The 24,633-nt window shown below is 37.3% G+C and overlaps 1 protein-coding gene across 39 annotated transcripts in view; it reads right to left on the bottom strand.

The window, feature by feature from the left end:
- The window catches only part of ANK2 (ankyrin 2), a 628,385-nt gene that overhangs the window by 238,763 nt on the left and 364,989 nt on the right, over positions 1–24,633 (bottom strand). For 17 of the 39 annotated variants that reach the window (XM_078069150.1, XM_078069110.1, XM_078069133.1 and 14 more), the window contains exon 1: positions 13,507–14,057. The exons of 13 other annotated variants lie outside the window; for them this stretch is intronic. In XM_078069150.1, the coding sequence (XP_077925276.1) occupies positions 13,507–13,635 (129 nt within the window). In that variant the 5' untranslated portion in view covers positions 13,636–14,057. Of the gene's footprint in view, positions 1–13,506; positions 14,061–24,633 lie in introns of those variants that run through there. 9 more of the 39 variants (XM_078069134.1, XM_078069141.1, XM_078069147.1 and 6 more) reach the window with 4 other exon arrangements.

Here is a 24,633-nt window from a genome sequence, read left to right as displayed (position 1 = left end):
CTGTAACAAGTGTTTATGCTTGGTACAATCTACAAGATACCCAAATAACCTTCTCTTTCTAGGTTTGATTCAGAAGACTAACCTATGACAAATTTGAGTTCAGGACACAAAAACAGTAATTTGATATTTAGAATCAGTAGGGTATTTACTGTGTCTAAGGCAATGTGACATGATATAGGAAGAAAATCAGTGATCATTATGGGCTCAGCGAGCTAGTCAAATACCCTAACACCAGGGCATTAGGCTGTTCTAGGCAGGATATTGTTCTCATCTTGTGTATTACAACTTCAAAGGACACGGGCTTAGAAAAAGAACCTAGAGTTCCCCTGCGTAACCACATTTAGGTATTACTATATCATATAGTCATTTACAAAGAGAACACACATATAATGTTAACAGAAGTACTTGTGTGGTCTCCGATCAGTAGTCAGGTACCCTATAGCACTTAGAATATATGCTCAATTTACAATATCATTATACACTTGATTATAACGAAGAACTTAGTGTCAAGAGGGAACCAACATTACATATCTAAATATTTTACCAAGCTAGATTAAGATAGGCAAGTGAATTACTAAAGGCAGAGAAAACAGAAGGAAAAATTGTATTGAGTTTGGCCATCCGGTAGCAAAGTTAATTAAAATGAGAAATGAAGTGCACTTTTCGGAGAGACCAGGGAGTGATTCATTAGTTGTGAGAATATTATCTGTAGATGGAGAGCAGCTGCCTGCTCATGAAAATTATTAGAGAACCAAGTATGGTAAATAAAACAAAGTTAATTCTCACGGCCAAAATGAAAAGGATAACTCGGTCTTACATTATCCACACTGCAGCAGAAGCAGCGTATTACACAGGTTCCTGTAAAGATTCATGGTGTGTCTTAGGTACAAAAAAGAAGCAAAGAAGTGAGACAACTATCCAAGTAATTCAAACTAAGTAAAATGAAATCTTCCACACCAGTAGGAAGATGGAAAATGCTAAACAAATGTTAGTTGTCAATATAATTTTATATATTACATATTTAATATCACCAGCAAATAAACAAATACACTTCCACTCATTACCAAAAAAACGATCTTTCAAATAATAGTTTTACTCAAAAAGAATTCAGGAATAAAATGAAAAATAAGTAAAGCACTGCATCAGTGTCAACATCATCTATGTCAAGGGTGCAGACCTGGGATTTATAAAGACCAACTTCAGACATTTGGAAAAAAAATTATCACAAACAAAATACTGTTCTGATAATTTTGGTTATATCATTCAATATACTATACAGAAGTTCTTTACATGTACCATTTCCTAAAACAGCAATTTATGCAAAACCCTGCAGAAATACATTTTTTAAAAACCCAAAATAATCCTGTTTTGCATTCATAATTCCATTGTCTTTAAAATAAATCATTAAAAATATAACAATCTCTTTTTCTGAATGCGTCTGGAGTTCAAGAGAGAGCAAAAGCTATTCTAAACTATACAAGGTGACTGTGTCTCTTAACTTTTTCCTTCTGTGATGACTTAGACACAATCAGTTAATTTTTATTGAATTCTGTAGTTAAAAATAATTCACTAATAGAACTTTTGATAGTTTGAACTATCAAATAGACTAGATTCCTGACCTTTTTATTAGTTAAAATTTACATGATTTCTTCCAGATTTGTTAAGTGGAATTCTACTAGAAGAAAAAGTTTTTCCTTCTCCCTACTTATTTATTCATTTATTCAATCATTTATTTCTGTTAGTAAGAACTCATAGGTATTTATTTTATTCTATGAGTTATAATGCCTTACTTTCATCATTATTTTGTTGCTCAAGTTTCTCTATGGTAGGTCATTGGGAGCTCCTTCAGGTGGGCACGCCCTATCATTTTCTGAGCACTTCTTTTCTTGAATCGGCCATTTCCTCCAAGAAGTTTCTGGTTCCTTCCATTGGAAAAGGGTATTTAGAAAAAATCTGGGCGACATATGCTCATCACTACTGAGGCATGATTGTTGCCAGACCCTCCCAGTGGACAGAGCTAGGAAACATATGTATGTACAGACACAACACACATCTATATACATTTCCCTTTTATGTATACATATGTATACATTAAAAGCAATGAGTTTATACTGATGCTCTCATGGACATTTTTAATTCTTTGAGAGGTAAGTATATTTCCTTTTCTCCTTCTCCCACATAAAAAAGTGGGGAAACTTAGTAATATAATAATGAATAATATCATTGAGCATAATGATTTCAAAAACATTGTTTCATTTTAGTCCTTACAACTACTCTGTGATATACATATTGTTAATTATTAGAGTTAATTATTATTAACCCAGACTGACCAAAAAGAAAACCAATTTGAGGATCAGATCACCAGAATGCGGTAGAGCTGAGCAGTATATTCTGACTCTACATTTCATACTTCTTCCACTGTACCAAACCAGAAAGATAACATTTTTATTTTTTGGCCTTTTATATATAAATTTTCTGTGTTTAAGTATGACAGACATCATCTGGCCACCATTTCAAATTCACCATATATAAAGTAATGCAGTTTTATTTTCCTCCTGAGTTGCACTTGAACTTTTCCTGTTTCTGTCCATGACACCACCATCTTTTAAATATCATTGAAATGTGTAATCTTAAATTATGTTTATTTACCTCTTTTTTTTTCACTATTCCCAGCTGAGTGCTAATATCCATCCTGTTTCCCTCCCCACTGATTTTCCTGTGCAACTCTTCTAATCCTGCCCTGTTCATCTCTCTTGGATTACTTTACAGGCTCCTGGGTGACCTCCACTTCCTCCTCATAATCTTACATTATCATATGACCTTCTATAGTTTCTTTCTTTTCTTTTTTTCTTCTTTTTTGCCTTGTTGAGTTCAATTACCTCTTCCTTCCTGTGCAGTCAGCATTATTTCCAACTATCTACCAACTCTTATCCAGCCCTGCCACTCTGGTCATGTCATGCCAGGCTGTTCATCAACTCCTGTGTGTGTACTCAGACGTTCCGTTCAGGTAAGCCAACCTTAACTATCTTCCCAAGGCCCGGCTTGAAGTCCCCAACCTCTATAAAAACAAAAAGCTATAACATCTGATCTAGCACTGTCCTCTATTTTGTCTCCATTGACGTTAACGTTAAATACCTATTTAGAAGAGAAATTGCTTGAGAAAAAAAATATTCTTTAACTCAACTCTTAACCTAAAATTTAGCTCATACTAGTTATTTATTTAATAATTCTTTGATCCAAAGGACTGCAGTATCCTGCATTATATTACACATGTTGTATACGTCAAACTTGCATCGGAAATAGAGGAGATGAGTGATGGAAAATGAAGCATGATAATTTTTTTATCCAACACAAAAAGGAAGAGGACCAAACAAGTATAATTTGAAAGAGCTTCTGGTTGACTCTAAGTGGAAAATGTAATCAAAACTAGAAAGCGTAATTATCTGAGTTTCTTGACTAATCGAATTCTATAGAATTTTCAAGATCATTGGAGTCACTAAATTGTTTCATAAGCTCTTATACAACTCACTATGGAATACATAACCCAGAAGGATCATGTGAGAGGGCCAAGTGCAGTGACTAAAGTGCATCTCAGTTATCAAGCTTCCTTCCATGGCAAAATATTTCTCATATTAGAATTCTTCTTCTATCTCTCCAGTGCTGTTTTCTAGCAGAAAAGCCAGAAGTTCTGAAATATTGCTTTTTGTGTTAAATGACTGAGTATGAGTGTTTTATGTTATATAAAAGGCCCTTATACAATTTGATAAAATGTTTGTAGCCAGAGAGTCGGCATCTGCCACTTGGTCCTTTGTCATCTGCCTTCTCCCCAGTAAGGACAACTTGTGCTTACACAGATGTCTTTTTTTCTCCCCCCACCCACACCCAGTCTTGGATTCCTGTCCCTCAGAGCCTACACTGAAGCCCCGTGTTTTGTAGGTGACCACCCTGAACAAAAGTTTCTCATTTCCCAAGTGACCTCTACTCTCAAAGGAGTTACTGTTTCCAGGTAACCTGTTCCACTTACACTTTATTGGTTTCAGTTGTTTCAGAATGTGACATGGTTTAATTAAGCATTCTGGCCCAGTTTGAGGCAGGAACCGTAAATAAGGAGGAAGTTTGTACTTCTACTCCTGGAAGAACTCAGGCAGTGTCTTATTTTCACTGAGCTGTACAGTTGAATGGTGTGAGAACTGCTGAGGTTTAAGTGTTTACAAGGGGCTCTGCTTCATCATAGCACCCTGCAGTTCAAATGCAGTGATCATGACTGCCATTATATCTTTGTCACACGATAATATTGCTCTGTGGATTTGGAAGTCATGGTATTATCAGTATACAGAGGATTCACAGAAAATAAAGGAACCACAATAAACTTTTTTCTGCAAAGTGACTTAAATCAGCATCTGAAATACAAAAAAAAAAAAAAAAATGACCACACAGTTTCATAAGATTACTTCATTTCATATATATCTGCCCTAACAACTTCCAGAAAATTTCAAGTACCACAACAGGAACTATTTCCTTCCATTACTTCTTCTGCCACATAAGAACTTATAAACACAAGACCTATTAAAGAAAACATATATAAATATATATATATAATAGACAATCTCCAATCCAACTTAGTGGCACAAATAACATTTTATTCTTGTTATGTGTGAAGGCACCTATTACCCCAGGTGGTCTGAGAATCCCTTGGTTGAAGGCACTGTGTCTTGGACATAGTATGAGCTAAAAAAAAAATTTCTATTAAATAAAGAAAAACTTGGAGATTCCCCTGACTATCTCAATCATTTGTAAAAATAAAAAGAGGTAAAGACACAATTAAAAATGGTGCAGTCATACAAGAACAGAAAGAATTCTAACACATCCCAGGTCCTCATCATTTTATAGCTGTGAAAACTAAGGTCAGGTCAATTGTTTATCTAACATCACAGTTAGTAGACAGAATTAAGCACAGGTCACCTAAACTTGCCTTTATGAGCTTTACAAGTATCTGGTAATTCTGCATAAATATCACTTATTAAGTTAGTAAACACCTTTCTGGTACGTTGCCTATTCTTTATAGACTTACATCCTACATCTACTTCTACTTGTGCTTAACGTCTTGAAAGTGTTGACAGCTACACTTGGTTTCAAACACAAAAGTAATATGTGATCTTTGTATTCATAATATAACTAATGCAGATTCTCAGAGTTCATGTTTGTAATGTTAATATAATTTTTAAAATTTACCCTAGAGCTTAAATAACTCCCCGGAAATATAGACATTTGGGAAAACCATCATTACTCCCATACAGATACATAAAAAGAGAGGTCATTGTCAGTCCAGATCTCCGCCTTGTTTTTTTTTTTTCTTTTTTAGATTTATTTATTCGAGAGAAAGAGAAAGAGAGACAGAGAGAACACGTGTGCAGGCACGTGCACACAGGCAGGGGGAGGGGCAGAGGGAGAGGGCGGGGGAGAGAAGCAGACTTCCCGCTGAGCGCGGAAGCCTATGTGGGGCTCCGTATCTCGACCCTGAGATCACAACCTGAGACCACGACCTGAGCCGGAACCGAGTTGGAAGCTTAACCAACTGGGCCATTCAGGCGCCCCAGATTTCCATCTTGTTTTACAGACAGACTATAAACAAGTGAGTTAAAATGGGTAATTAACAGGTCTTTATGCAAAATATATAAAAGCTAAGAAATATATATTAATGTAAAATTATTAATGTGAAATAACACTATTATTCCCAACTGAATAAAGACTAGGTTGATACAGTTATAATAATTTTTATACCCTGATATTTCTCTTCTTTAATACTACTATTGAGGTGCTCCCCATGACATAAGCAGCATAGTAATGATATACAATAAGGGAACTCCTCTAGAAAAAAGCTAGGTTGAATTACAGTGAAGCCCTAATGGGAAAGATAAAGGGGAAACGGAAGCAGTAACTCCAACTGTATATGCTAAAAAGCCCACTCCAGAACTCCGTACAAACTGGTGGGGAATTGCCCTGGCAGCAGCTTTGGTGAACCGGGAAGAGAGTGAGAAAGCAGTTGGTAAAATACTCATGGAAAAAACAAAAACGTAAGAAAGAAAGAAACAAACAAAAAACCTGGCACTGTAAGAAGTTGATGAATTAGAAATATTAATAGAAATATCTGAAGAATTAGGGGAGATAATTCCTCTATGAGTTGCTCATTCCTTTTTCCTCCCTTACATTCATGCCAATGTATATGACTTTTGAAAAGATAACAGGAAACCTATCAAAGTTAGTACAGCAAAGAAAAAGTAGCTGTTGACTCGCATGAGGAGTTCCAGAAGTGTTGACATCTCTAAAGGTTTGAGGACGCCAAGGCTGCTAAGTTACCAATTAAATCCCTAGGACATTTGCTTGAGTTTATTCAAAAGAGCAAAATCTGTTTAAGACATAACTTTTAAATCACATTTTAGTGGCCTTCCTTCAAAAACCTAGCTGATGTAACTCTGATTTTCTTTGAGCTTAGTTAACAAAGAACTCAGAAACACACAAGCCTCATTCCTGAAGATTACTCCATTTCAGGCAGAGATGGTCATACACATCATGAAGCTTTACAACGTAGCTCTTAAATGCTTGGTTCTTCCTCTCTATGCTCAGAATTAATTGGTTATTATATACACCAATTAGTCTCATTAGACTTTCAAAAGGTTGCCAGGGTGCCTCCTATTAACAAAGGGAAAATTTTTCTCAATGGCAATTTAGAGTTATACTGATGTTATACTGATTATTAAAAGTAAATTTGTTATTGTTCCAAATTCAAAGATGGGACAGAGTAAGAGTTGGGGCTGGGGGGTGGGGATAGAAATATTTTTCCAGTGGATTCCAATTCTGGGAGGAATCACCAGGAGAGCTTTAAAAATATATAGATTACGGCTTCCTTTCTCTCTTAGTCTACCCCAAGATTCTGATTTATTATAACTGGGATGAAGCTAGATCACTCTGATGAGATTTTCCACAATACTGTACACATTTAAAATTATGAGTCATTTCTGGAGAAAAAGGGTCACACTCAAATAGCTGATGATTCCACTGGCAATTTATGTAGAACTTCAAAATTTGGGAATTGCTTTCTTTGTACTATTCTTTATTTTATTGTATAGTGTCCCTGTCATGGAGAATAAAAGTATTTTTATGTGAGGAAGAAATTATTTTGAGAAATACAAATGAAAAAGGGTGACATAATGGAAAATGTAAACACAAAAAGATCATTAAATATGTGAGTAGAATTCTTAACTTGCCTGTATTTTCACTGACCCCTACAATACTTCTACAAAAGGTTGTCAGTAGTCTTTATGATGTCAAAATGTGCTGGAAATATCATTATTGATGAATGAGGTAACTTATAAAATTAAAAGTTAGATAATAAAGATCACCAATGAATTAATTCTGATTTTTTTCAAGATAAAAACATTTATATGAACTCAGATTAATGTCAACAAGAAGGGAAAAATTACATTGGGTTGTGTTTAAAGATTTTAGATCCCATAAATAAATTAAACTCACTCATACTAGCTTCTTTACATTAAGATTGTGTCTTTTAACAGTCTTCTTAAACACTTATCTCAAGCCATATAATTGGGACTATTTTTGCCACAATCCCACAAAGTCACCCTAAGCTGTCACGCTAAGCTAGTCGTCACCCACTCAATGGTTGAAAGAGGTTCTTTATAATTAAAACTAATAAAAACTCAGACATACGGTGCTGGCAAAGAATATCGTTAAGAGTGCAAGTCATTTATATGAAGATAATTGTTCTAGCCAAGATAGGGTTTGTGAATTCAACTAAGAATGGGAATAGGAGTGTTACAGAAGAAAAAAGTGTTTAAAAAATCATGATTCCATAGAAGCCTCCACATGTAAATAGATATACCTGAACATATTTATTTAGACTCAAGTGGGAAATCAAATCAGCAAAAGTTTTTAAGTTTTTATTTATGAGTAGACATTAGGACACAAGAATAGCAAATGTCTAGATAAAGCTTAAGACCTCACCAATCTACCTTATGTTAGTGTGGTTTCTGTTAGTAATGATATATTGATGAAGGGGTTATAAGAATTTATATAAAGACAATTTGATGTAAGTACTAAAAAATGTTATTGGGGAGGCACATGGGTGGCTCAGTCAGTTAAGCGTCTGACTCTCGATTTCAGGTCAGGTCATGATCTCAGGGTTGTGAGATCAAGCCCCACATTGGGCTCCGTGCTGGGTGTGGAGCCTGCTTAAGATTCTCTCTCTCCCTCTTCCTCTACCCTTGTCCCTTAAAAAATGTTACTGGGATTTGCCATCGCTGAATAGTTCTAGCATGTAATACATTATACAGGACCACATTATTATGTTGTCATTGTATTTTTAATCACATTATATTTGGTTTGGTGCCCAGAAATCTTTGTGTACTTGGTTCTTGGCTAAGTATCATTGCTCTCAGAGTTGGCCTTCCATTTGGAATCGGGCTGCTGAGTGCCTAGCAGAAGACTCAAGGACAGAAAGGATGACTGGGCTAGTCACCTTCCTCCTACACAACAGAGTTCACCCACAAACCACCAGGGAAATGGCACAGTCACCCATTATCTTCAATGTTCATTTACAACTCATTCTTATAATGCAATTCAAAAGTTATAGAATACATTCCTCTCCACACTTGCAAATAACATTCTTCCATTTTAATAAAGTACACTAATTAGTAACTTTAAAAAGTATCCATCTCTCTATGTACCTTTACAACTTGGTGATAAGTGCATTGTATATACTGAACAAGTATTCTCATTGTCATCAACTTAATAACCATGTGGACAAGGAGAATATAGTGGTGGTTGGGGGGTGGGGGAGCGGGTTCCCAGAGGTTATCCTAGAAGCAGTGAGTCTTGTTCCCTTCAAGATAAAAATTATCTACATAAAAAAATAAAAGCAAAGAACTGATCAGAACTTTCTCTATGAAATTCAATAAAAAGGACTTGGAAAAAAGTTTGTTTTCTACGTAATCCCCTACAAAATCACCTTTCTGTGTCAGTTAAATAAATGTGAATATGCAAATACATTTTGAAGTCCTGATAAAATTGTAACAAAGAATGATAATATACCATAGTCTATCATTGACATCAACTGCTATATCTAAGGAGCAAATGTTGACTTTTAATAGTTGATTTTCCAAGAAATCTCATGAAATATCTTGACTCTAGATAGAATTCTAGCTATTCATGATAGAATCATAAACTTAAATTTATAGTTTCTTCTCAAACACGTCATTTAACTTATTCCCACAGTAATTAAATTCCTTTCAGTTGTAGGAAGGTATTTTGAAGATGAAGAAATTGAAGCATTGACAGATTAAATGATTTACTTATGCCCTACATTCAGTGTAGGTACAAGACCAAGAAATCATTACCTCTTTTCCCAATGTACTTTGGAGCCTTGGTTCAAATCCCAACTCTGCCACATAATAGTTGCATATGATTAAGCAAGTTCCGTAAGCCTGAGTCTCAGTTTCCTTATTTGTAAAATGGCGAGAAATAATCCCTAATGTATAGACCTGTCTCAGGATTAAACAGCACAACGTGTGTAAAGTGCCAGATACAGGGCCACATTGGTACTCAATAAATATTATCTTACAATTTTTTTTAAATTTTATTTTTTTATTAAAGACTTTATTAATTTATTTTGACAGAGAGAGAGGGAAAGAGACAGCGAGAGAGGGAACACAAGCAGGGGGAGTGGGAGAGGGAGAAGCAGGCTTCCGGCTGAGCAGGGAGCCCGATGCGGGACTCGATCCCAGGACCCTGGGATCATGACCTGAGCCAAAGGCAGACGCTTAACGACTGAGCCACCCAGGTGCCCTTATCTTACAATTTTTATGGGAAATATGAACTCTGGCTTTTTGAATAGTATAAATTAAAATAAAAAGGAAGAACTTCTTAAGCATTACAATGCTGAGAACTAGTCATACAAATTGCCTCTTATGACATATGATTCCAGTGAGTGTTGTAGACACTATGATGAATTGGAGAATGGTTTGTCCATGCTGAGACATGGAAAACATATCTATTGTTTGAAAATAGCTGGTTATCATAAGTTTAAATGAGAAAGATTATTTAAGTATATGCATTATTTCAAGGATGGAATTGTTTTGGGTTTTTTTTGCAGATTATCTGAAATTATGTTTTTCCAAATTAAAAAAAAAAAGTATGTGATTGTAGAGAGAATATTATACTCAAAGTCACTTCCTACAACTAAGTCTTAGAAGTTTGTGAGAAATCATGCCTTTTGGCATCCTTCTCAAGTCTAAAATTCTCAGATTCTAGTGTAGAAATAAGACAGTGGACATACAAAGAAATGACTCAACTTAATATAAGCTAATAATTAGAACAGGAATATCCTTATTCCCATAAAAACCTAGAATGTCAGTGTATTCTTTTGAGCAAGTAAATGTTAGTTTGCTTCAACTAATCTTAATCTTGGTCCCTTTGCTTAAAGGCAAGTTTTATTCTAGCTCTATCATAGTATGACACATATACAAGATACATTTGGTACATATTATATTTAAATATTAGCTACCCAGGCTATATAGCTCAAAGCCTGAACATTTTTATTCTAAGATAAATTCTGCCAATAATGAAGTTGAAACTAGGTCTCCTACTATACAAATATAGCCATTTTACAAAACCAGACCAACTGACCACGTGGTAAAGGGCTTATAGCTAAGCATGCAATGTGTTTCAAGTTTACAGTAATTAAAATTTATTTAAAATGTTTTATGGAGTACAAAATAATAATGCAAAGATTCTTTTAATCAACAGCAAGGTTACAAAAGAATCTTAAAATGAGATCCAAATATGAGGCTGCCTAATTGATTTAATACTTAGTAATTTATACTTCAGTAAAAATCTTTTCAAAATCAGCTTATTTATTTTTTTCAAGCTCTATCGCTGGCTCTTGTCTGCATTGGAGCAGGTCTCATCTGAATTTTGCAAGTAAACAGGTTCATTAGCAAGATACTTTACAAATGGATATGTAAGTGATACTTTTAATCATCACTACAATTGATGTATTTCTTTATAGTTATAAAATGGCAACGGCAGGGGTGCCTGGGTGGCTCAGTCATTAAGCATCTGCCTTCAGCTCAGGTCATGATCCCGGGGTCCTGGGATAGAGCCCCACATCGAGCCCCACATCAGGCTCCCTGCTCCACGGGAAGCCTGCTTCTTCCTCTCCCACTCCCCCCCACCCCCCGGCTTGTGTTCCCTCTCTCGCTGTCTCTTTTTCTCTCTCTGTCAAAATAAATAAATAAAATCTTTAAGAAATAAAAAAATAAAAATAAATAAAATGGCAACAGCAAATAAAGTATAATTTTTAGGTTACTTTCTGGAGATGGTGTTCCAGAGTGCCACCAATAGGTAACTATTCTTTTCTCATTTCTTTATGAACCACCATTCTCCATACCTTAAAGAATAATAATGAAGTAAATTTTTCTTCTCTCAGACCAAATTTTAGAACTGGCTCAAGTAATTATCGGTGGGGAGCTAAAAAATTAATCTGATACAGGTAAAAATCTCAGCCACTCTTTTAGCAAGCATTTGTTGTGCTGTGTAAATACTCATATAATACCACATGCATCTGCAGTAGAAAAGGGAAAAGGTTGGGTTGGTATGTTTAAAAAAAGAGAGAGAGAGGACAAGAACAAGAACAAATGATAGCTATGCCATTATTCCCCCAATTTTCTTTGGTTCTAGCTTAATGGTATTAGCTAGATGTGAAGATCAGACAATCCTGTCATATGACCACATTATTAACCAATGATCTTGCCCACCGTGTTGGATTCAAGCTAAAGCAATGCAGCAACCAAGCAACTGAGATTATAAACAACTCTTGGCACTTCTCCATTTTAATGATGTAGTCTTTCAATTTTAATAAAGTATAGAAAAGGGGAAAAATGAACCAGATACAGAAAGAAACCAGAGTGAGACTGAGAAATTTTCTAGGCGAATGCATGGTACTCTAGCTACGTAAAGTTACTAGGTCACAACTGAAGGCTGAACAAACACTCCTGACCAGGAAGTAACATACTATGTTTGGGAGAACATGAGATAAAAAAAGATATAATCACAGGAAATTGCTTTATGTAGCAATGTTCCACTTACAGGATTAGAAACAGACTGTAGTAGTTGTCAAGAAGGAAGCCAACTCCCACAAAAAAAGTATCAATAATACTTTTGATATTATAAAAAAGAATGACTGCATCCTTGAAATAAGGCCTTCTAAAGCTCAGACAAGCAACATTAAAGTTTTCCCCCAGAAGGGAAACTATACTATACTGCTAATTTTATTTAATTATGTTGCCTAATAATAGTCACTTAAGCTAACCAGTGGTGAAATAAGTAGTAAAACTGAAATGGGATGAATCCCTATGTAGTAAGATCTCAATTCAATGTGGGTCCTCAAGTGTCTTTCCAAAAATGAGGCAAAGATAACATCCCCAAAATGGAAAGGTAAACATACCTATTACTGAGGAGGGGAAAAAAAGGCATTGAGCATATGGTTTATTGAGCATCTGGATCCGCAGTGCACCCCCAACCCCGGAGTTATGTTTAACAACAGCTTGTGTACAAATCACTATTTTTATGCTTTGCTAATGTAATATGCCATTTATCACATTCTGAAATTATTCAGTGACCTACTTTGTTAATTAAGGCATTTCCAGAGATCTTCTTCCCCTATAGAACCGGACCACTGGCTAAAGAAATATTTCAGTTCCACCAGGTTGTAAGATTATTTCTATTTTAAAGAAAAGAATATTTTAAAAGACAGAAAGAGACAAGTCTATAGTTTAATGTAAGGGGAATCAACATTTCTTCCCATTATTTTACCTTGTTCTTTTCACCTAATTGCTACAGTCAGTAGAGAAAATCATAAGATTAATGATGGAAACCAGAAAATAAATGAATTAAAATTTTAAAGATGCAGGGACACAGCTCACTGCACCAATATTCTTAGTGCAGTTTCACATAGAACAGTGTCAACCTTCAGACGGGGGGGGTGGGGGGAGAGCAAATAAAACCTATGGTTTATTCTTAATCAGAGATCTGCATCGAATATACAGTCAGTGAGAAGGCGCAGTGCTAAAGATCTAGTAGCAGGGATGAGGAACAAGAAGGGGAAAATACTTTAACCTTCCAACTATAAATCAGCCCTTTCCTTCTACTATGACAAGTGTTCGGAGTTACTTGGAGGAATAAAGCACCTGGCTCTGAGATTGAGTAAGAAAAACGAAGTGAAGGCTTCGCATGCTTAAAGCGAAGGAAATTTGCCCTGCTCAGGCATCTCCTCCCAATGCAGCAAATTTGGACAGGAGCTATAGGCTGCCAACTGAGCTTGGAAATGGTGCAGCGGAATGATGGAGGGAAGGGAAGATGAAGTTGCCAGTTCCGAGGCTGGATGGTTCTACACAGAGCCTCAGAGGGAAGGGGTTAAAGGGATGCTCCTCATACCTTTCTTTTCCGTTCCATACGTTCCCTGGGGATTTTCCGTTGTTTTTTTCTCTCTCTCTCAAGGTTTTTTTCCTTTTCATCCAGGTCGGCCTCTCGAACTTTTTTAATAGAAGCAGCAGCGTGAGCCATTTTGCAGAGAAAATCAGCAGAAGCAGCTACCGCGGCTCACTTTCCACTCCCCAGCAAGCCAGGTGATTTTAGAGCTAGATGGAGATGTGATTTTGCCCACCAGGGCAATGGCTGGCAGCCAGAGCACTCACGAAATAATCCAGTCCGCCCCCGAGCTAGGTCATAATCTTGCTCCAGCCTCTGCAGCACCCATAATTCACCAGAACGTACCAAGGTCCCAGGCCAAGCCCCCCAGCAGCGCACACCTGCACACAGGCAGGCATAGGTGTGCGCCCACACTCGGAAGTGGTCCCAGGGGAAGGCGGAGCACTAGACTCGGAGCTCTTGAGCAGTTGGGTGGCCGCAAGGGCAGGCAAGCATCCTACTAGTTGAAAAAGCCTTCCTTAGACACACATCACCAGTTGGAACAGTCTTTGGGGACTCCTCCAGACAGTCTGTGTCTTCCGACTGGAGCCAGGAAGAGGCCACGTCTGTGGAACTGCTAGGGGCGTGGGGAGCTTACGGCTGCTCCCAACCACACCTCTATGCAGGGTGAGAAGAAAATGGTGCAGTCTCACTAAATGACTCGCTGCAGCTGCTGCCGCTGGTGCTGGTGCTGCTGCCACGGCAGCCCTGCTGCAGCGCATGACAGGAATTCCTGCCTTTTAAATCTCAGCCCTTCCCTCCTCCAAGGTTCATCTCAAGAAAAGAAGCAACGCCGCCGCCGCCGTTCGGGGAGCGCAGGAGCACAGCTGGAGTGCCTTGCCACCGCGATAGCAGTACCCGGGTGAGCGGTCTGGGAAGGGCTGGCAGTCGCCGGGTCCTCGGCGCCTCATTTACGGAGGCTGCATTAGGGAGCTGCATGAAGCTGGGCCTCCAAAGGAGCTGTCAGTGAGCGCACAGCCTAATCTGGGCTCAGCCAGGTTATCCTGGGAGAGAGAGGCGGCCCTCACAAGAGGCGGAGGGGGGCAGAGGTCGAGAAAAGGCAGAGAGGGAGGCAGGCGACACCCAACACCACTCTCCCTCGTTCTAAGAGGCACACGGGTACTCACTATTTCATTACCAAAGGCTTTTGTGAAATACCAAATTCACCTTAAGGAATGTGATGAAGTAAAATGGGATTAATATTTCTAGATGTTCCTGTTTATATAGCCAAAAGGGAGACACCGTGAAAGAAGAGGATACAACTTGGTAACTCAGGATGAACCCAGCACTTGATCAGATCCAAAAGTCAGTCAAAGGAGAAAATAATTGCTACGGCACGGGCCAGCCTGTATGGGCACCGTGATGGCTCACAGGGCAGTTAACTTCCAGTCAGCACTATTATTAGTTTCTTATGTATGGGAAGCATAACCCTCTCTGACTTACACAGCTGAGGACTCATCTCCTTAAAAAAAGAAAATCAGGGGTGCCTGAGTGGCTCAGTGGGTTAAGCGTCTGCCTTCAGCTCAGGTCATGTGCTGGGGTCCTGGGATTGAGTCCCACATGGGGCTCCCTGCTCAGTGGGCAGCCTGCTTCTCCCTCTCCTTCTCCCTCTGCCTGCCATTCCCCCTGCTTGTGCTCTCTCACTATCTCTCTCTGTGTGTCAAATAAATAAATAAAATCTTTTTAAAAAATCAGCTTCTATTAACTACCTGGTCTGGAAAATCTTGTACATTTTTGCAAGGAAACACACATAGACATTTAAGCTTCCTGGGAAGATAATATGTGGATTTGGGGAGGACTCCTATATGTTCTTAACCAGGTGAGTCATTGCCCTGCCACTTGATATAACATAATTGAAACATTTTCTCCCCTTATGTACTTGAAGATAATCAGCAGTGATGGTGTCAAAGCAGTCATTAAGAATGAAGGTGGTTCAGGGAAAAAGCAGTGAGACTGGAGCTCAGGGTGTTCTTAACACCATCTGGCATTTTTTTCTTCTTCTAAATACTTTTAAAAAATGTTTACAACTAAACTAGTCTTTTTTGATTCATGGATGTCCTTTTAACTTAAAAACATGTGTCCCAACAAAAAATGTGGCTGAGCCACAGACATACAGTGGTTTCCCTGTTAGTAAGGGTGACTCTTTTAGGACAATGCCCTTCCCCAGTCCCTTTAGAACCTGTTCATTCTATATCACAATATATTCTCCCCTTGTAGATTTCCCAAAAGGAAGGTGGAAAATCACAAGCACAGCTAGAGAAGAAAGTGGGGAGTACCTGTTGTAAAAACAAAACAAAACACAAAGAAACAAGAACAACAAAAAACACACAAAAACCACAAACAAACAAAAACCCACATTTATTTCATTACCCTTTAATGAGCTCTGTAGACCTACTTATAAAATTGAACAGTATCAATTGAATTATGTTGTTTTCTAATGCCAGGGTAATTATAAATTTTTAAAACTTTAATCTGATAACAACAACAAATTTTTAGGCAGGGTTAATAGTCTTAGTCCCCAAGATTCACTCCCTCTTTCTTTCTTTCTTTCTTTTTCTTTCTCTCTCTCTCTCTTTCTTTCTTTCTTTTAGTAAACTCTACACCCAACTTGGAGCTCAAGCTCATGACCCCGAGATCAAGAGTTGCATGCTCTACGGACTAAGCCAGCCAGGGGCCCCTCCTTCCCTTTTTCTACAACAGTGTTTGACAGCACCTTCTTTACTTTGTCTCTTGAAGAAAAGGTAATGAATCAGGTGTTACTTTGTCAGGTGTTAGTTTGGCTGACATAAATACCTCACACAGCACGTGACTGCCAAAACTTTAAAAGCAGTAATTACACTACTTCGTTTATATATTCTCATTATATCTTTAGATGCAATGCAGAGAAGGAAAGTCACTGTGTTTTTATAGTTAAGGACACTAGAAGGCAAATAACTCACTCCAGATAACTTTCCCAGGACAGTTTGCAATGGCAGGAGGGCCAAGTTTAAGTACTCTCAAATCAGCCCACCTCAGAGAAGGAACCTGCTCAAAAAGCCCCATCGCGGGCTCTACTACTCTAATCACAAGATAGGAAATCTCAGACTGGTATGAATATTTTTAAATAAAATAAACCGACCAAAGTCCTTTCTTAGTGCACAATGTTTCATTTATCTTTTCCCCCATTATAGAACACACTGCTTCCACATGAGATGGACAGCAGCACAGAATCCTCTTTGGAGTGCCAGGCACATTAGACGTTCCTACGTAGTGGTAACGTTGTCTCTCTACGACTAACTTACTCAATAGTAAGCTGTTGAGAACATGAGTTTTTAAAACCATACCTCCTTGTAGATTTGTGTTGCTCAAATTTTCCTATGATTTCTATTTGGAAGGAAAAAAAAAATCAGTGTCAGTCTATCTGAGCAAAGAGAGCAGGACGCACTCACCAGCTGACCTCTGCAGAGACAGGGCACCAGGTTCCAGTCCCAGGAGCTCCCAGCCATGTAAAGGACGCATGCACCACATTAAAGGAGTCTTCCCATCAAGCTGCCCGCAGAGATATAATACTGGCTGAATTTTAAACTTGTACCAAAATCTGCTTCCTTCCACAAAGCCTCTTGGCCATCAATGGAATAAGCTTGTGTCTGCCTTCAAAGTAAGGAACACAGTGTCGTTTACATTTAAACTTGAGAGCCAGCCTAGATAGATTGCCCTTCAGAGAGGACATACTTCATTTGAAAGACAGGAGAGAAAATGGCCATTTGCTGTCCTCAGTGTCCAGCACTCCATTGATCAGGATCCAAAGAAAATCCTCCGCAGACATCAGGCATCAGTCAGGGTATCGTTCAATAACAACTGAGCTAGCCATATGCAACTTAACCCCCCTTCTCTCTCCCAGCTTCACCCAGGAGAAGTAGCTATGCAATTAAACAGCATATATTGTCACTCCACCACAAATGGAGTGTGGGTGGTAAGTGCGAAAAGAAGCAGATGCACCCCAAAGACAGTTAAAGCATCACCTAATCGGGGGAAAAAAAAGGTCTGCTCACTTGAGCTATGAGCCAAGAGTTCATTCTACTCAAGTTCAATGGTGTTTATCTATATTTGAGGATGCATGTGTGTTCTGAGACTCTTGAATGGTCAGGGTAAAGTAAACCAAACTGAACCAATGACAGCATTGAGATCTCACCCCCACTTTGTTTTACCTGAAGCCAAATACAAAGGCCAAATTGATGACACAAAATTAATAAAGCAGAGCTTGCTAATACTACTTTCTGTCCATAACAGTTTCTGTAAGGAGGGGATTTGATTAAAATTAGAATATCCAAATGGCATAGTTCTTCTACTTCTGCCTGAGGAATGGAAGCAAGGACACCCCAGTTCCAAGTCAAAATAAGTGGATTCTATAGTTTAAAATGAGGAAGCAGAAGCGGTCTCAAGATCCCCACCTTCCAGCCTCTGAAACAAGCTCTTAACACTTCTGAGGTTTCATAGAAACTTTCCAGCTAAGGGTGCCTGGGTGGCTCAGTTGGATAGGCGTCTTCCTCCAGCTTGAGTCCTGGGATCGAGCCCCGAGGCAGGCTCCCTGCTCAGCCGGGAGTCTGCTTCTCCCTCTGCCCCTCACCCTGATCGTGCTCTCTCTCTCTCATTCTTTCTCACTCTCAAATAGATAAAATCTTAAAAAGAAGAAAGAAAGAAAGAAAGAAAGAAAAAGAAAGAAAAAAGAAAGAAAGAAAGAAAGAAAGAAAGAAAGAAAGAAAGAAAGAAAGGAAGAAAGAAAGAAAGAAAAAGAAAGAAAAACTTTCCAGCTAATAACAAGGGTAAGTACACAAGAAGCTTCCCTCTGGAGATCCCTTTACATAAAGAAGAGAAAGCCACATGAAGTGTAGGTCATAAATAGCATTTTGTCACCATGGACTGCAGCCCTATAATGACTGTGAGGATGGTCAGGGGATTGCCAGCAGTAGCCACATCTGCAATGAGCAGAGGGAAGGAAAAGCCACAGTTCACAAGGAAAAGAGAGACCCAGTCTATTTCTTCCTGCATCCCCCTAACCCCTATCCTCAGCTCCATTCATTCATCCCCAAAGTGCGAACCCAGGTGACCAAAAACGAATATGCGCTAACCTAGCTTGTGTAAACTGGAGTCAGCCTGTGTAGACAGGCTTGGATTGACTCATTGTGAAAAACTCTTCTGACAGAAAATCCCTTCATTGAGGTTTCTTAATCAAATTTATTTTCTCTGTGCTTACTTTGACAGGAAATAAAGAAATAAACTCATTCAGAAATTGGAAAAGCTTCACAAGGCTAAAATCTGTCTTCCTTTTAATTTACTATATGTTATCTTAGATTGAAAGCCTGGGAATTAATATTTCCTTTCAAAGATACTTTGTTTAAATTAAACTTTTTCTCACTGTCACTCCTCACCGCATGGCATCTATCTCTGGTGCCACCTTTTTGTCAAACACAGCAATTGAGGGCCTAATGTGAGCCAGTCAAGAAGCACCAGGGATCCACTAGTGGAAATGATAAAGTCTTAAAAATCCAGCTGCTATACGTGAATTATTTTCAGACTTCCTACAACAGCTCAGTCACTATGTACAATCTACACTGACTATAACTACAGATGTTCAGATCTCAAATAGAAAGCTGCTTCACAATCTTCAAATGCGTGACCTCAAGTTTTAAACCATTTCTACATATCTTTAAATGTCTTCTCAGGGCTGTTTTCTTCTCATAAATAAACTGTTATTCTGAAAAACATACTAATCTTGGATCAGAGAGACATTGAAGTTAAGCTCTAACTCCTGTTGACAATTTATTGTTGTGATTTAAAACACATATAACTTGCCTTTTAAGTTTGTACCAGCTTTTCATAAAAACTCGGGGCATATTTCTTAGCCCTTTTATTTTGGTCAAATAAAAAGCACAAAATTGTGGTTAAGATGTAAGCCTGTCAGTCCTGAAGATCCCTGAAGACAAGATTTGTGTGCCTTTTATCCATAAATAAATTTTTATTTTTATTTTTATTTTAGGAATTGTATTTTTACTCAGGAGTTATAGGTTAGTAGTTTTAGTGTCTCAAAAGAAACAACTTTATTGGTAATGGAGAGAGAAGTTGGATTGATACTTGAAACTTTTACATTTCCATAATGTGAATAAGAAGTGCTATTGGGATAATGTGATGGGCCATGTTTTAATTAGATTCTTTACAAAAGGCAAAGATGAATTTTTCTTGATGGAGACAAAACTGTTTTTTAATGGTTACCTGTTCATGTATTTATTTTATTTTATTTTATTTTATTTTATTTATTTATTTATTTATTTATTTATTTTTATTTAAATTCAGGTTAGTTAATATCCAGTGCAGCACTGGCTTCAGGAGCAGAATCCAGTGATTCATCACCCACATACAACACCCCGTGCTCATCCCAGCAAGGGCCCTCCTTAATGCCCAGCACCCATATAGCTCATCCCCCCCAACTACCCCCCCTCCAGCAACCCTCAGATCGTTCCCTGTAGTTAAGAGTTACCCATGGTTTGCCTCCCTCTCTGTTTTTATATTATTTTATTTTCCCTTCCCTTCCCCTATGTTCATTTGTTTTGTTTCTTAAATTCCACATATGAGAGAAATCATATGGTATTGAGACAAAACTATTTTTAATTGTTATCCTTTATGTGACTCCAAATTTAAGCCATGTGTCTCTTAAATTTTTGTGAAATAATTTATATTTGCATATAAAGGAGGAAGGCTTAAAAGCTAGTAAATGTGGGCTTTAAATGACTAGGTTATTAATCCTATATTTTTATGGACCATGGATTTATAGCTTTCTTACTCAGCATTCCTGGCCAGTAAATTATTAGCAAAAACCTCTCATTATTTTTTCAAAATTAACAATAGAAAGATGGCAAAATGTAATCTTAGAGTATATCCAAATCTGCTGAAAATCAAACCTCAAATCAGTGACAGATGTTTCAGATCTCCAGTTTTCCAACCCAGTGCCCTTATCACTAAAACATGGCCATAAACACTTTTGGCAATTCCTACAATCTATTCTATACCCAGTAGAGTTTTTATGCAATGGATACAGCAATAAATATAAAACACTTATAAAATATGTTGTTTCAGTAACACAACCATTCAAAAAACAATCCCCTTGTGGCTGGACTGTTGGTACCAGAAAACTGAAGTGCTACAAAGGGCTCTTGTTGCATCCACGGGGGGTTAGTAATTTTTATGAAGGTATAAACATCTGGATTATTACTGATTCCGGAAGCCACCACATTTAGTTAACTATCTCCCCGCCCTCCCCGCATATACACTGATATAGAAAGAGTTTCCATGAACCATTTTCATTTCTTCACCAACAGATATAAACTATCCTTTTTATTGCAACCCTTGTTTAATCGACCTATAAATAAAATCTGTTGCTAGGCAGTCAATGTTTCTTGCTTTAGGCATGACCAGCACTTTTCATTTTATACCTACTCATGCAAAGTCATAGTCCATAAATATGGAAACCAAAGCAGAAAATTCAATCAAACTTTCTCTGGAAATTTTCAAAGGTAAGGCAGAATCAAACCTTTTTGGCGACATGGTGTTTCTATCACTTATAAATCAAATCAATCACTGAAAGAGGAAGCACCTACCTATTCAGCGGATGTTTCCAGCAAATAGAAGCCAGGTCATTCAGACCAACCCTCCATTGAAACAAGCTAGGAATGCTGGATAAAATAGAAATAACTTCTTATAAGCAACAAATAGGTGACATGATAATAAGGAATTTCTGAAGGAAAATGGAACCACTGGGAGATAAACAAGCAGAGAAATTGTTTTTGTTTCCTGAGTATATTTCCCTAGAAAATGTGAACTTTCATTTTGAAAACATCCTAAGCAAGGGGGCAGAAATCAAAGGTCAGTGTCTATACAAGGTGCATGGTCTAATAAGGGGGCCTCTCTACAATCATCTGAAACCTCAAAAATCTAAACTCTTAGGCTACGGATAGAATAATAAATAAGCAGCACTCTAGCGTATTTACAATCTGGTTTTTATTGCCTGGAGTTTCAACAAAAACTCAAGCCTTGAACTTGGTTTAGGATGATCTCCAAATCATTTTTAACCACAGAGACTTCAGTAAATACACATCTTCTGTGAAGAAGTGACCTTCAGGGGCACTTGGGTGGCTCAGTCGTTGGGCGTCTGTCTTTGGCTCAGGTCGGGGTCCCAGCGTCCTGGGATCGAGCCCCACATCGGGCTCCCTGCTCAGCGGGAAGCCTGCTTCTCCCTCTCCCCCTCCCCCTGCTTGTGTTCCCTCTTTCGCTGTGTCTCTGTCAAATAAATAAAATCTTAAAAAAAAAAAAAAAGAAGTGACCTTCATCCTTGGCCTCAAATTATTTGCATAAATAATTTTCCAAGTACAGTGACAAGCAAAAAATCAAAGACAACCTAGCACACAGCAGAAACAACAAAACAGAGAAACAGACCCATAAAGACTTCAAATAACAGAACTATGTATGGACAAGCCACTGGACACAAAAGAGATGAGTTATAAAAGTAAACAAATGAACAGTCTGGTTTCCCCAACGTAGTATCACTTAGTTGGGAAGTTAAGTAATCTAAATTCATTGAGTTCAAGGTTATTTCACTTTTTTTCCTCTAACTCTCCACCAAGCTATACTAATTTGCATAAGAACAGATAATAATAAATGTTAGGTAAATGAGCATTTTAAGCATCAAATAAATTATAGAAATAATATGTACTGTAGGACTGTATGTGTTATAGGACCTTGGAAGCTATATTTTTTAATAGAAAGTTTTGATAATGAATAGATCTTAACAGAAAATTGCATCCTTAAACATTTGAGAATACAAAAAAGTCACCAAAATCTGATGAGGCGTAACTGAAAAAATACAATAGATATATTTCACATGTTGAAAATTTTATATGAAAACAAACTTGATGGTTTAGGTAGACACTTGAGCCAGTATTCAACCTAGTTAACTTAGTAAAATAAAAACATCTTTAGAGTTTTTACTGTTTTAAGTCCTGTGAAACACTTAGCTCTCAATGTCTTCACAGAAAGAAAATTAACCTTTTCTTTCCTCATTTCTGGAAAGACATAGAAGTTTTAACCTTTATTTAACAATGTCTCCATTCCCTCTGTAAACATTGAGTGAGGTCCACTGCATATTAAAAGCTTATAGCTTACAGCATTATCCACAATAGCCAAATTATGGAAAGAGCTCAAATGTCCATCGACTGATGAATGGATAAGGAAGATGTGGTACACATACACGCGCACGCGTGCGTGCACACGGTGGAATATTACTCAGCCATTAAAAAAGAACGAAATCTTGCCATTTGCAATAATGTGGGTGGAGCTAGAGTGTATTATGCTAAGCAAAATGAGTCAGTCAGAGAAAGACAAATATGCCATATGGGTTCACTCATATGTGGAATTTAAGAAACAGATGAACATAGGGGAAGGGAAAGAAATATAAAATAAGATAAAAACAGAGGGGGAGGCAAATCATAAGAGATTCTATAGTTAAGAGAACAAACAGCGTTGCTGAAGGTGAGGTGGGTAAAAGAATGGGCTAGATGGGTGATGGGTATTAAGGAGGGCACTTGTGATGAGCACTGGGTGTTTATATGTAAGTAATGAATCACTAAATTCTACTCCTGAAACCAAATTACACTATATGTTAACTAACTAGAATTTAAATAAAAACTTGAAACAAAAAAAAGAGAAAGAAGTTTTCTTAAAAAAAAAAAGCTTGTAGTGTACTAGCTATTCTATACTATGTGTGCATTCTTCTCCCACAAGTAAATTTATATGTTTACCAAGAGCCAGGTATGTTTACTACCAACCTTTTTATCCCAGTTGTATTTGTTATTACAATAATATAATTTAAATAGGTCTCCTATTATGTAATGAAATATGGGTGCAACAAAGCTCTTGTTTTATGAAAATTAATGTGAATGCTTTGCAAGGACTTGATAAAGATGAATCCCTGACAAATACCACTGTTGAATTAGGGATATGGCCAAAACAAATGTAAAAGATTGGGGAGGAGGCTTTGGGAACCTCTAGAAATTCTGCAAGCAGATTGTTTTGCAAGTGTCTTTAAGTTCTGACTCCAATTAAAAGACAGCAAACAAGAAAATAGAGATAATACCTACCAGTACATACTATTTATTCAAAAAAGACAAAGTGAAACCCCACAGGATGGAAAACTCTTAAACGAAAGGTAATCATCCTACATTAAATCACTGGTAAAAGAATTCCAATCTACATGTTTCAAGTTAAAATAAAACATTTCAGGTATGTATATATCACTGTTTATGATTCTTCACTTTAACCATCTTTTGTTTAAAGTCTACCTTTTTTATTACCTATAAGCACATTACATAATATTAAATACTAAGTAAACCAACTAAGTGTTGTTCACTAAAGGTTTTGATTTAATGTTTTACATATTCAAAATGAGTACAGTAAGGCACAGCTGGGGCATTAATGACTTTCTGTTAGGTTCTAAAGGTAGATATTCCTAAGCAGGTTCATCAATTTATATTCTATTTAACCATCTTTTTTTATTAATTGATCAAATAACATAATTTTAATATGTTTTAAAATAGAGCTTTTGTTTGTGTGGTGAAGGGTCTTGAGTTTGGGTTTCGAATTCCAGCTTGGGCTCTGTAACCTCAGGTACATTATCTAGCTTTTGTAAGCTCCAATCTCCTTTAATATAGATTTTTAGATAATCTCTACCTAACAGAACCGAGAGAAATAGCACATGTAAAACATCTAGTAGGTGCTCAATAAGTAGTAGCTACTATGATTATTATTCTGAGAAAAAACAAACAAATATAAGACATAAATATAATAGCATGAGAGAAAAGAAAAGTAGACTTTTGAGACAGAAACTCCGGGAATAGACAGGAAATAAGATAGGGTCACCTCAAAAATAGTATGTGGGAAGAAAATGCCAATCACTCTGTATGGTCATGATCATTAATAAGTTCACACTTCTTTTTATTTATTTATTTATTTTTAGATTTTATTTATTTATTTGACAGAGAGAGACACAGCAAGAGAGGGAACACAAGC

The sequence above is a fragment of the Halichoerus grypus genome, chromosome 3 (genome assembly GCF_964656455.1).
Source record: "Halichoerus grypus chromosome 3, mHalGry1.hap1.1, whole genome shotgun sequence".
Lineage (NCBI taxonomy): Eukaryota > Metazoa > Chordata > Mammalia > Carnivora > Phocidae > Halichoerus > Halichoerus grypus.
The sequence above is the reverse complement of the archived record's forward strand: the minus strand, read 5'-3'. Positions and strand labels throughout refer to the sequence as shown.